We start from the raw sequence: 13833 nt of genomic DNA on the forward strand, positions 1-13833 counted from the left end.
CTCATTTGATGCATTAGGAATTTTCTTCTTAGGCATTTTAACATTAGTGGTATGCCTAGAACTAGAAGCCTCATGTTTATAAATAAATGCATGATGAAAAACAGAATGAGGTTTCCTAGTATGAATTTTCCTAATCTTATGCTTAGGATAGTTTGCAGGATATAAAATGCTTAGGATAGTTTGCTGGCGATGGGCGCACCGGACAGTCCGGTGCACCACCGGGCAGCCACTGTGCACTATCCGGTGCGCGCCACCTCAGCGCAACCGTTGGAGACGTTTGTCTTCTAGCTGCACCGGACAGTCCGGTGCCACACCGGACAGTCCGGTGGCCTCTTACTTCTGCGCTTTGACTTCTGTCGTGGCACTGTGTACCACTGTAGCTCTGCACAGTCGACCATTGGCGCGCAGGGAGTCGTTGCTCCGCTGGTTCACCGGACAGTCCGGTGGCACATCAGACAGTCCGATGAATTATAGTGGAGTGCCCCTGCAGAATTCCCGAGAGTGGCTGGTTTGGAGGGCGCCTGGCCTGGTGCACTGGACAGTGTCCGGTGCACACCAGACACTGTCCGGTGCGCCAAAAAACAGCACACTCTATGTCTTGCTCCAATTTTTGATTGAGTCCCTAACTGAATTTCTTTCTTAGTTTGTGTTGAACCTTATGCATCTGAGATAAATGATATCTAGACAAACTAGTTAGTCATGTGGTTTGTGTTGTACATCAACCACCAAAATCGATTATAGAAAATGGTTAACCCCATTTCCCTTTTAAGAGGGAGAGAGTGGACGAGCAAAGTGAGACGCGGCGTCGACACGTGGGGCCCACCTGTCAGCGGACGCGGGCGTGGCTAACTGGGCCGAGCGGGCTGAGGAGGGGGGGACTTCGGGCTTCTTTTCCTTTTTTCCTTTATTCCCGAATTTCTAATCCTTTCTCCTTTTGTTTTTTTCTTTTGAATTCAAATTCAAACATGCTCCAAATTCAAATTCAAACAATTCAAACATGTGCATCAAACAAAATGATAATTTATGCCTAGCATGATTCAACGTCCCATGACTCACATAGGTTTTGATATAGAGTAAAGAAATAGTTAATCTCCGACCTAATAGACATGATTCTAATAAAAAGAGGAGAGAGGAAGACTAGAGAGAGAAACAAGAGGTAACACCTGAATTTGGTAGACATTAGAGAAGAAATTTTATACCCAAATTCAGGGTGTTACACCATTGGAGAAAGCCTAACAGCTAGAGTGAAGTTGCATGCCTTGAAAAAATCTACATGGTATGACGAAAAGTGTAGCGAGATACCTTTTTACATTAGATACATTTTCTCCTAATCTGAGCTGTATTCTCATGCCACTTGATTGACTTTTAGGCTATGTCCAGTAGCACCCCTATTGTGCCCCTCATGCGAAAAAGGGTCATCTGTTACTAACACATCTCTAGCGGAGTGTGAATGCATATGAAAAAGGGTGTTGACTCCACGCGTACCCCAAATTGGATACTCTCCCATCTCTATGTACCAGTAGATGTCTCCCTCTCCCCTTTCTCATGTCCGCTCCGCTCTCAACTCGAAATGAGTTTATTTTCTATATTCTTACTAAATAAAACATACTACCAATCCTTCCTATTTTATATATCCGTGTCAAGCATCCGCGAAACTGCTTTATAAGGCTACCATTAGCTTATCTTATATATAATCGTGCAAAACATCAAAGGGTCTATTTGGTTCGAGTAGATTCCTAAAAATTCGATTCTAACTGTGAGACGTAAGAAATCTGTTGTGAACGACGATTGTAAAAATTATATTTTGTTTGGTTGGAACAACTGTCAAACATAGATTCTATATGATCAAAATCGTTTGTAACATGTATGATAAAAATTTAGAAAATGTAGGGTAAAAGTTGATTCCAAGTTAAACTAGAGAAATATGTAGATTTTTAGAAATCTATTCTAAATTTTTTAACAGCTAATCTAGTTTAAAAAGCGGACCAAGCGTACGCTAAGTTTTGAGATCGAAAGGGCAGCTGTAGATAGCATAAAGCCCAGCCCAAGTATCCAGCCTCACGACCGACTCCCTCAATTACCTGCCCGTCCCAATTGTTTCCGCAAGTCGCCCAGACCAGATTTGCCAGAACGCAACCTCGGCTCCGAAACCCTAGCCGCACGCAGTTGTCCACTTCTACTCCCCTCGCCTCGCCACACCCGCCGCGCGGCACGATCAGACGCCATGGCCGCCGAGAACTACTGGAGGTACGCTGATGCGCGGCAGCAGCAGCAGGCGATGGTGGCCGCCGCGGCGGCCGCAGCGGGGATGGCTCCCGCGGCGACCGTCGCCGCGGCCCAGACGGTCGGGAGTGCGGCGGCGGCTATGAACCAGCAGGCTGCCGCCGCCGCCATGGCGCAGCAGGCCGCCGCTGCGCCGCCTCTCAAGCGTGCGCGCCCCGACTTCGGTGGTTCGTGCCCCCCCCCTCCCCTCTTTTTTTTTGTACGGGACGATCACCAGATCTTGTTTTTTTTGTGGCTATTTCCCCCCTCCGACTCCGATCTCCTCGTTGCCTGTGCTTTGCGGGATTTAGGAGTATCTTGCTGGTTGTTAGGTTCGTAATTTTAGATCCAGCGTTTAGATCTGCAGAGCAGTTTTGGTTGGGAGATTCTCCATGCATCTGGGCTGTCTGCCATAGTTTAGGTGACAAGCTACGTTCGTTGCACTATATTGAGAATTGTGTCCTTGTTGACTATTCTTGAGCTACAGTTGTTGGGATTGTTGATTTGGGGAGAAAATTATGTAATGATATTGCTTAGCCATATGCTGATTTGGCTTAGGGTGGAAAAGGATGCTTGCCGACTTGCCGTATCACAGGGCTTTTACAGAAACAAAATCATCGTTGATCTTGCACTTTTCATGTATTCCTGGATCGGTCGGCCTATTGATTGGTCGATTTTGGTGCTCAGGGATTTTTTCACTATTCAAACTTATTAAAATAGTCATCAGTAAAAAAGTGAAGCTGAGACCGGGAGTTTTTTTTGTAGTTGTCTTCTGTAACAAAATCCTGAACTTTCTGGTGAAATCGTTATCTTGGTTACACGCGATAGTTGGAGGTGAGGCTTGGGGGTGATCTTTGATTTCTTCTTCCATTTTCGCAGATGTGTCTGGTGGGCAAGACATGACAGGATATTATCCACGTGAAACTGACAGGTCAGGATACCATTCCCTCAGAGAGAACGACACACTTGGGGCATCTTATGACCGTTACTTGCGCAATGGGGTACAAACACAGTTTTCATATTGTACTACCTTTTTTTTGGTCAGAGCACAGAGTTATTGACATGCCTTTTATCTGTGTGATAAATTCATAGATGGCCTCCGTCGGTGCAAATGACACTTCTAGGGCTGCCGGGATGGGTGCTGGATTGGCTGCAGGGATGACTGCAGGGATGGGTGCTGGAATGGCTGCAGGGATGGCTGGCTATGGTGTTGATGGTCAGCGTATGATGGGTGTTGTTGGTATGGACAGCAGAGGGATGGGATATGGTGGCAGACCTGAGCCACCTCTTCCGCCTGATGCATCAAGCACTCTATATATTGAGGGCTTACCTGCAAACTGCACACGACGGGAGGTTTCACGTATCCTTCTCCAAAATATCATTATTGTCCTTTGCTAAACTTATTTTTCTAAATGTGTCTTGCTAGCTTTGAACATTCCGTTGACCCCCTTTAGGTCTTGTTCGGTTATTCCAATTACATGTGTATTGAAATGGATTGGGATGGATTTTGACTTGTTATGGATTTAAACCGACTCAATACCACCCAATCCACATGGATTAACGGTGAAACGAACAAGCCCTTAAATGTCACATTCTACAGTTTGTCTGCTTTTGTTGAAAGACTTATGGTGCTCCCCGACTCTGTAAGGCTTTGTTTGAGTACTGTAGTATTCACCACAATCCATATATATTGAGGTGGATTGGGGTGTGGATTGGGGTACACCTCAATACATGTGGATTATGGTGACTAGAGTACCCAAACAATGCCTAAATCTTCATATTGTTCATCTTCTCTGGTTTCTTTCTGTTTATATGCTTCAAGTCTTGTTTAATCTGAAGTACTGATTGGCGGTACCTGTGTATGTTGCCATTCTCTTAAAATATTTTTGTTCCTTAACCTTTTGATTCCTTAGATATATTTCGCCCATTTGTTGGTTTTCGTGAAGTTCGTCTTGTCAACAAGGAGTCCAGACATGTAAGTTAACTATCTGCACCCTTTGACCCATTAGAAATTTACTGCTCTAGCGATGGATGATTCTTATCTCTCAACCTTTCTGCAGCCTGGTGGAGATCCACATGTGTTGTGTTTCGTTGATTTTGACAACCCTGCTCAGGCTACAATTGCTCTGGAAGCATTACAAGGTGAAACTTCTTATATATGTGGATATGGACTGTGTAGTTGTGTTGATTTCCTGATTCTTTGCTTTGTTGACTTTAAATTTTGCATGTATATGTTTGTTAAATTCTATCATGCATGTTGCATGTCTATAGTTTGTCGTGAAGCTTGTTTTGGAATTGGTAAATTCTTGTTCATTCCGCATCTAACTTAATGCGTGTGGTAATAGTTTTTGAATTAGTTCATATATTAGTTATAGCAGGAAGCTGGGTAAACCCATCTATTATTCAAAGCACTGAGGCAAGTGGCAACACCACTCAGCATTTCCTAACAAGCTAATATTTTCGTGCATTTAATAGGACTGGTGAGTCATGAATTTTTGCGCTTTGCTTCCTATTCAAGTGCACATTATGCCCTTTCTAATACATTACATCTAGGAATTGTTACCAAGTTGAGAAACTCATGACCAGAGTATGGAACCTAGGCGTTCTTAGGTTCTACACTTTGAGCTTGCTTTGTGTCAGCATCCCTGCCAATTTAAGAAGATTTGCATTAGCATTCTGATCTACTGGATCTAAGATTTGTATTTCCATCTTGATCTGCATGGGGGAGTAGGCCTTTGGTTGAAGGCAAAAAACACAACTCTTCCTATTCTTATTACGGTCCGATCTCTTGTTCACGCGACGACCTGAGCAATATAAACCATCACGATTCGTTTTGCAGGTTATAAGTTTGACGAACACGAGCGTGATTCAGCCCATTTGCGTCTGCAATTCTCACGCTTTCCCGGTCCAAGGTCAGCTGGTGGGCCTCGCGGTAGGCGTTAAGACGTGCGGACCTCGTGGTTGCCGAACCTATCGTTTATACGAGCGATCCAACTACGGTGGGCTAACGCTTCGATATGCGCTGAATTTCGGGGCGGTGGCTTTTTAGGGTTCGTCAGCTCATTTCGTGAATGCGTGAAAGGGACAATGCAATAAGTGATATTCTGCCATATGTTATTAGATGCCGTATAATGTGTTAGGCATGGAAAGTTATTCGACATACTGTATCTGCTGCCTTAGCTATTGTGGTCTACTGTAACTTCATTACCTTGCTTCACATCCGAGACAATTTGAGTTTGTTATCATGTGGATTATCTGTTTTGAAAATGAAAACTAGATGATGTTAGCCTATTTTAGTAATGCATATTGCCCCATTGGTGTTTCTTGCCCATATACCAAAATCGTGTACTTTAATCTAGGATTAGTAAAACTGTGGTTGCCTAGGAACTATGTTGTAACCCACTGACACCCTTAGTTAAGCACCAAAGGATGTCAGGGGCTACTGTGCCTATTTCTGACTTTATTTTGTAAGGCTAAGTTCCTCGAAGATCAGCTATACTAAATGGATATTAGTTGCTGATTGAAACTTTGATAGTGAACTTTTGAAATTTTCGTTGGCATAATAAATCTGAGTACATTTCTCTTAAAGAAGCAAATTGATTTTCCTTAAGTTTGATGTGATTGTTGTTGGTCCAAATTACTGTGAACTGCTTTGGAGCTTTTGGGGTATCTGTAGTAATTTGTGAGAAATAACTCAATAACTGAGATTTGATCAAGATGCAAAGTTAATGAAATGTAATACATTCTGGGATAGAGGTAGTATTTTGATCTGCATGTGTTTCTAAGCTACAAATAACATGGAGTGCGAGGGTATTGTTTGCATATAGTGAACTAAATTGGGATGCAGCAATGCCAGTCCAATCCTGTTTCCATAAGCATTGTTGAAGTAGCCATGCACTGTTCAGTCATGCATCTGTACTCAGGTAATACAAAGTTCAGTTGTGTTCATGCATTGAAATGGTCTGCTCTAGAACATGTAGCTTTTGGTTTAATTTAGATCCACTGCATGTCACTTGGGCGAAATCTTCTGTTCATTGATTCCTTTCATCTGTCTTCCTAAAGATGTACTCTCTCTGTTCTTTTTTATTTGTTGCATTTTAGTTCAAAAATGGACTAGCGGACCACAAATATTCGAGAACGGAAGTAGTATATGCCAATCCGTGTCATTTTACTAATTAAATTCTTGGTATTATTTGTGTTCATTCTCAGATGGCTGTTATATTGTATATGCGTATTGCTTAATGGGTTGAATGTCTTACGAATTGCTTCACATGATGTGTTGAAACTGGCTGTGCAATTTATTTACCCAATAGGTATGCTTATTCCTTAACAGTTTAATGCATGGCCTTATGTGTTTACTGCAGTGGTTTGCATTAATAACTACATTTCGGTGTGTGCTAATTTGCCTTTCTAACCCCTGTCGACCTATCGGAATGTGCTAATTTGCCTTTCTAACCCCTGTTGACCTATCGGATTGTGCCTTCGCCTTTTGCAATTCTTTGAAGTCCCTGCTTATTGCGTGCCAGATGTGTGTTGCTGTTGCCATTTTTTCGACTGCTTTGTCGTTTCTGCGTCAGTCTGTGTGTTTGCATGTCTGCTGCGTCGTGAACGTTTTTTTTTATCAGTCGTGCGTTATTGCACTTTGCCTGTTCCATTTTTTTTAATATTTAGAGCTAGTTTGGCAACTTCATTTTTCCAAAGGATTTTAAGAAATGGAAGGGAAATGAGTTCATTTTCTCTTTGGGAAAATGAGAATCCCTTAGAGGAATGGAGTTCCTAAATTAGCCCTTATACGATATTTACATGTGTTTGCCATCAGTGTGAATCTTCATACTAAGGGTTAATTTGGAAACTTAAATCCCCTTTCGGAATCCTAGAGATTGAGTGGAGATTGACTAATATCGCACTCAATCCCCGGAATCCCCTAAGTTCTGGAACTAGCCCTAAATGGTTTATATGAATATTCTCTTCTACCGAGTTGTGAACTGCTGAACTCTAGTTCTGTGTATCTGTTACGACACCTAGCACTGTGACACTTGAAATTGTTACAGATTAAGACGCACTGACGATACCCTGCGCTCAGTTGCTCGATACTCGAGGCTTGTAGGTGATTGTATCCAGTAGTTTGAAGAACTGGTTATCTAATTATTTATGTACTGTGGATCCACCATTTTGGATACGCTTCATCAATATAAAAGAGCTCCAATTATGAAAGTTAGGAGAAAATGGCGATCTCTAAACTATTCTTGAGTTGTCGTCCAGCTCCCAAGACTAATGGAATTGCAGTTTAATGTCTCTGATATTATATTGTAACGTGTCATCTCGCTCCAAGCTTATACGTTGGTCTGCTGTTACATGCCAGTTCTGTAAGGAGAAATGGCACCGATTACTGGAAATTTTACAAATTGGCCCTACTACTTGTTTAGATTGGACAAGCTCTCTCCTCGTCTCTATTTAATCTCTTCCTCTGTTTTTCTCTATTTGCCCCTTCGTTCACTCTTTCTCCTCCCTTTTCTTGTCTCGTTATCGTCTGCTACGCCAAACCCTAGCCCCAAATCAGTAGCTTGAAGCTGCCCACAGCGCTCCAAATTGGGATCCACAGATTCTGCATTCATGAAGTGGGTGGGGTAAACGGCTTGGGGAATTGTGTGTGCTATCGTCATTTAGGCGCAGGACGAAAGGGAAGCCACCGTTGATTACTCCTAGACTGAATTGTAGGCAAATTGTTGAGGTTCACGCGGCCATAGTCGCTATGACAATTTCTACATGGCCCCAGACACAGGGTAAGTTGAACTGAAGAGCTCTGCTCCAAAGAAGCTTTGTTAACTACGTTGTGTTCTTTGTTAACCTCCTGCCCATTTTGGCACCGGGAGGAAAGTTGCTTGTATGCTTTGCAGGATAGCTAAGGAAAAGGACATTCTTGCACTGGGACGACAACAAAGGAAGCGCACGGAGCTGGGCAATTCTCAGTTTAGATGCTCAAGTTGGGACTTTGGTGGGTTTAGGTTATGGTCGTTAAAATGCCTCGTATTTGCTAGGCAGAACTGTTCTTTGGATGTTGTTGGCTGTGGTGATTGAGAAGGAATAAATGTCATGTAATATAAAGAGTACTATGTAACGCACACCACCTTTTGTTAGAATGTGAACTACCTTTTGCTACAATGTGAGATCAAATGTTTGAGTGAAAAAATGTCTTGCCATTAGTGAATATGAGGTGATGGACACAAGTAGGTGTTGGAGATAACAAGAGAGTTGCCAATAGCAGCATCTGTTTTGCTTGCCTTCGTAGTAGCACGGCCACCTTTTCTTGTTGGTCTTCACATCATCACTTTTCTTGTTAGTCTTGACATCCTTGATTTTCCCAACTTTGTTGCAGTTGTCACAGGAGTACGCAAGCTTGCTGGTTTTTCTATAAATGCAGAGTCATGTGCAACCAATAGGTCCATCATGCTTGTGTGAGTTGGCTATAAAGGATAATGTAATAAAGTGAAGCATTTGTGCAATATGAAGTAAAAACATGGAATTGTATGTCTGGTTAAATGCTCAAAAGGATCTGGAGGACCATTCTTGTTCTTTGTATTCAAAAGGAGCTAGTGGACCATTCTTCCTGTTCTCGGTATTCAAAGGAAATCGGTGGATCAGACTACATCATGTCCTGGCGTGGCGGAGCTCCACAAAAATTAACGCCTAAGGTCATTTTATGAAATTTGAAGGTCACTTAAAAAGCTCTATAACATAGTGTGTGGCTAACTATACCGCTAAAATGAGCCTACACATCACTCGTTCTAGAGGAAGGTTGATTTGGTGTCGATGAACTAGTCTGTATCAAAGGCGTAGGAGTGGGACTGTGGGAGATAGATGTACCATGGGTCATCGTCGCATGGACACGACCCATGGGCCGCTTAAGCAAACCCCCAATAAGTCGAGGCCAAGCTATGCTATTAGGCCGACTCACATGGGAAGCTAGTGCTGCCGGAAGGATAACATAACTCTTCCAGAAGGATTCCGAAGAGCACGACATCAAGACGTTATCTATGTGCGTGTATCGCAGAAGATCCAACAAGATTTCGAATAACGTGCCCTTCGTGTGGCAGGATAGCTGATTGTTTGACGCCAAGCTCGGAAGGAGATAACCACCGGAAGAGTCGGCGCGTAATAATAGCGAAAGTAGATAGGTCTAGATAAGTTTTCACGACTTATAAAGGGATATCCCTCCGGTCACCTATATAAGGCTGAGAGGGTACCCTACAAAACGATCTCATCATCCCTCTCGTACCAACCACACACATTAGATTGATAGGAGAGTTTATCCATCGCTACCCACTACTCATCTGTAACTTGTGCATCACCAACAAATTCAATACTCAACGCCAATAAGACATAGGGTATTACACATTTAGGCGGCCCGAACCAGTATAACTCCCTTATGTTCCGACGTGCACCTATGCGTACCATCGAGTCACGATCAACGACGCCGTCCTACCCAAAAGAACCACGCGGGGTACCCCGTAGTGCGTAGTCGGGTCATAAACACTGACAACTGGCGCGCCAGGTAGGGGGTGTGACGTTGTTTCACAACGACTCCATGGTAATCGTCTGTAACACCACGATCGTCTTCAACGTCGGGGAGGCTTTTCGCTTTGGATCCCTCTCCTGGATCGCAGACCGGAAAGGCGTCCTGCACCGCATCGTGGATCCAGCCAAAAATGAATCTTCTCTCATGGCTCCGATCGCGGATGCAGGCTCGCGCCACCTGACCACAGCAAGGACTACTCCGACGAACTCAGAAGCACGAAGACCTCAACCAGCCCTGCCCCACACAGGACCGCGATAGCGTCGGCTAGGTCTAGGGCTATACTAGCACATGTGACCCATGTGACCCACTTGGCGCGGCGGACTCCATTGTCTACGTCACCCACCCGGGTGTGGACCCAGATCACTCATAGAAAAGGAACAGAAGGCCCCGGCCCCACCATAGCCGTGGGAGCAAAACCAAAGGCTATCCTAGTTGTCTTGTCCGCATGGGAGACGGTCGGAACACGAGAGATGGCACCAAGCTCTTACTTCCCGGATGTCCTCTTTATCCAGGGAAGAATAGATGACGCTACCATCTCTGACGACGAGCCCACCATGTCGGGGGAGGAGGCCCCACATCGTGAGGCACATCAACGTCGGAACATGCGTTGGAACGTTCGACGTCATCACGAGGCCAGAGAGCGGGACCCCACTTAGCCCCGTATCTCGAGACGAGGCATCAGAAGCATGAGAAACTCCTGACGACAGGGTGCTTTGCGAATGCCGAAACTATCGACCTCGTGATCGCCGTCACGCTAGGATCACGAGCAGGAATGAGCGGAGCACGATGATAGACATCGACGTGACAATCCGCTCCTTCCCCAAAACCTGCCACCCGACTTCGCTCGAGCCCTGCACACGTCGAGTGAAGTCGATGGAGTTCTAGCCCAAATCGCCAACAACCTGCCCTGTACTCCAGACGCGGAGGGCTACCGACAGATCCTTACCCAGGTGGCAAACCATCTTCTTCCCCCAACTCATCCTGGTCCGGACATGCGCCACGTCATCAACAGCTAGCGAGACGCGTGAAGCAACATTAATGCTTCACGCCATCGTCGGCAAGAAAGTGAAATAAGGTGGCAGGAAGAATACGACCGGGATCACGACGCACCAGCGCACAACTATGCGACAAGGACGTAATTAGCCACGACCTCCACAAATAGTCCAGCACCAGGCCAATTGATTCGGGAGAGGCTATGGGACGCTCAACGTCAGTCGCCGCCCAGGGACCACCATCGCGACCACGCTCTGGAAGACTGCCGGGAGGCCCGGGGGACGTGCGGAGTCTCAGCCCTTCCCCCCCCGGCTCCGGGTGATCCATTGGCCACCCAACTTCAAGGTCTTAAATGTCGACAACTATGAGCCCAAGCAAAACCCAGACGGCTGGTTGGCCGTCTACACAACGGCCGCCCAGGCCACCAGGGCAACAGGGGATGTCATGATAGCATACTGGCCCATTGTTCTCTGGCAGGACGCACTACAGTGGCTCCGACACCTTCACCGCCACTGCATCAATGACTAGACCTACTTCTGCCATCGGTTTGTCGCGAATTTTCAATCCCTTTCCGACAAACCGGTGCAACCGTGGGACACCAAACCCATCAAGCGCTAAAGTTATGAGTCCTTCTGCTCGTTCCTAAAACTTTTCTAGACTATGAGGAATCACATTCCTGACGTTGCTAAGCCAGCTATGATCGAGGACTTCCACTGTGGATCCAATGACTCAACCTTCATCCGAGCCATCCTCCAAAAAGCTCCGACCACCTCGGAACAACTCTTTCGGGAAGCAGACATCTACATCACTGCCAACGAACAGGCCAGGACCTCATCGGCCACATGAAGCCCGCACCCCAAACATCAAAAAGGGAAAAGAATACTAGCAGTCGGACAAGCATTGGGACAAGAGACCGAGAGATGAAGGGCATGCCGCGGGACCCCTGGCGACCCGACCCCATGGTGCGCCACAAGGCAACAACACCCGGACACTAGACGAGATCCTCGTCGCCCAGTGCCCATATCACAAGGAGATGCACCCCACCACGTGTAACTTCAAGGACTTCAAAAATTCAGCCGGCAATGCCCGATCGTTCCAACTGCTCCTACCACCTCCGCCACAGGAAGAGCAAGCTGCACCAGAACAATTACCATAACAGGAAGGGCATGGTGGCAAGGTCTTCCCTCGCATTGACAGGGAGGTCAATGTCATCTTTGGGGGCCATGGGTCCCAAAAGAAAAGAGGCAATAGAAGCTAACCGACCGACAGGTCCTGGTGGTGACCCACAGTACTCCGACGCCATACTGATGGTCGGAGCACTCCATTACGTTCAGGCGAGCTAATCGATGGCTCAACTTCGATAACCCCGGCAAGTACCCTCTTCTTGTCAACCCCGTGATCAAAGAAAGCTGAGTCAAGAAAGTTCTAGTGGATGGGGGCAACGTGTCACACCCGGTTTTTGTAGGTAAACCGAATGCGAACCATGTATGTGCCAGGATCAGAACTCACGTACATAGCGATTACATAAATGACTCATCATAGCACAATGCCTCGAATAACAATAAAGAGTAAGTAGTAATATTAAATACTAGAGTCATTTACATAATATAAATCAAAGTACACAGAATCGAAACGTAGCCAACGTAAACAAACCCACCACAGGCAGCTGACTAGTGGAGGTCGCTAGCCTAATCCTCGAACTCGTCGATGTCCTAGAACTCCTGGAGATCCGCCTCGACGCCTTCTTCTTTACCTGAGCATAGATTGCACCAAAGGCAACCTGGTGTTTTGTGAAAGCAAGGGTGAGTACACATCAACGTACTCAGCAAATGTTCCATTTGGCTGAGGTGGACTAGCTTTATGTCGGGTTAGGGTCAAAGCAGTTGCTTTTAGTTTGTCAGGTATTTATTATTAGTAGAAGCCAAGTTTTAGCAATACCGACCCGTGAATCATATTCCTCATCGAGGAACATCATTATCATCATCGTAACCAAAACCATAAATAGAATCATCGTATCTCAGATCATCTGTATCTCTAATCAAAGAGGATCCCAAGGCCGCTCATAACTGTGAGCACGACTGATATATCAGCTTCTAATCCTCTGCAGAGGTCGCACACTTTACCCACAAGCCGTGATTCCCATTCTGCCCGGAGATCATGACTCTCCATTGATCACTACCAAGGTGACCTAGCAGGGTCTCACTATGTAGCCTTTACAAAGATTTCCCAGAGGTCATAACCGTCCGTTAGGTTTCTCCAGTTTGATAAACACAGTACATCTCCCCAAAGGAAGGGTGACTAACAAAACCAAATCAAGAACCTCTGCAACCAGCCTCGGCAGAGCAAATACTGTGCCCGGATGTCACACCCGGTTTTAGAAGGTAAACCGAATGCGAACCATGTACGTGCCAGGATCAGTAATTCACGTACACAGCGATTACATAAATGACTCATCATAGCACAATGCTTCGAATTACAATAAAGAGTAAGTAATAATATTACAGACTAGAGCCATTTACATAATATAAATCAAAGTACACATAATCGAAACATAGCCAACGTAAACAACCCACCACAAGCAGCTGACTGGGGGAGGTCGCTAGCCTAATCCTCAAACTCGTCGAAGTCCTAGAACTCCTGGATATCCGCCTGGACACCTTCTTCTTTACCTAAGCATAGATTGCACCAAAGGCAACCTGGTGTTTTTGTGAAAGCAAGGGTGAGTACACATCAACGTACTCAGCAAATGTCCCGTTTGGCTGTAGTGAACTAGCTTTATGTGGGGTTAAAGTCAAGAGTTGCTTTTAGTTGATCAGATAATTATTATTAGTAGAGAGCCAGGTTTTAACATTAACCCAAGTTGTTAACCCAAAAGTACCCTTTCCAAACGGAAAGAATACCACTTATCATTACCATAATCATAATCAAAACCATCATCCTCATCACCACCTGTAAACCAACCATCTCTGATCAAAGTATCTCTAATCAATGGAGTTCCCTTG

The 13833-nt window shown here is 45.3% G+C and overlaps 1 protein-coding gene across 1 annotated transcript; it reads left to right on the plus strand.

Annotated features, from left to right (window-relative positions):
- Positions 1-2130: 2130 nt before the first annotated feature.
- Positions 2131-5557, plus strand: LOC100382777 (uncharacterized). The gene is made up of 6 exons (NM_001175486.1): positions 2131-2450; positions 3142-3263; positions 3355-3622; positions 4176-4237; positions 4323-4404; positions 5102-5557. Exons 1-6 carry the CDS (start codon positions 2225-2227, stop codon positions 5203-5205), a joined length of 864 nt encoding a protein of 287 aa, NP_001168957.1. The 5' UTR covers positions 2131-2224; the 3' UTR covers positions 5206-5557.
- Positions 5558-13833: the final 8276 nt, after the last annotated feature.

Source organism: Zea mays, chromosome 4 (assembly GCF_902167145.1).
Source record: "Zea mays cultivar B73 chromosome 4, Zm-B73-REFERENCE-NAM-5.0, whole genome shotgun sequence".
NCBI classification, from domain to species: domain Eukaryota; kingdom Viridiplantae; phylum Streptophyta; class Magnoliopsida; order Poales; family Poaceae; genus Zea; species Zea mays.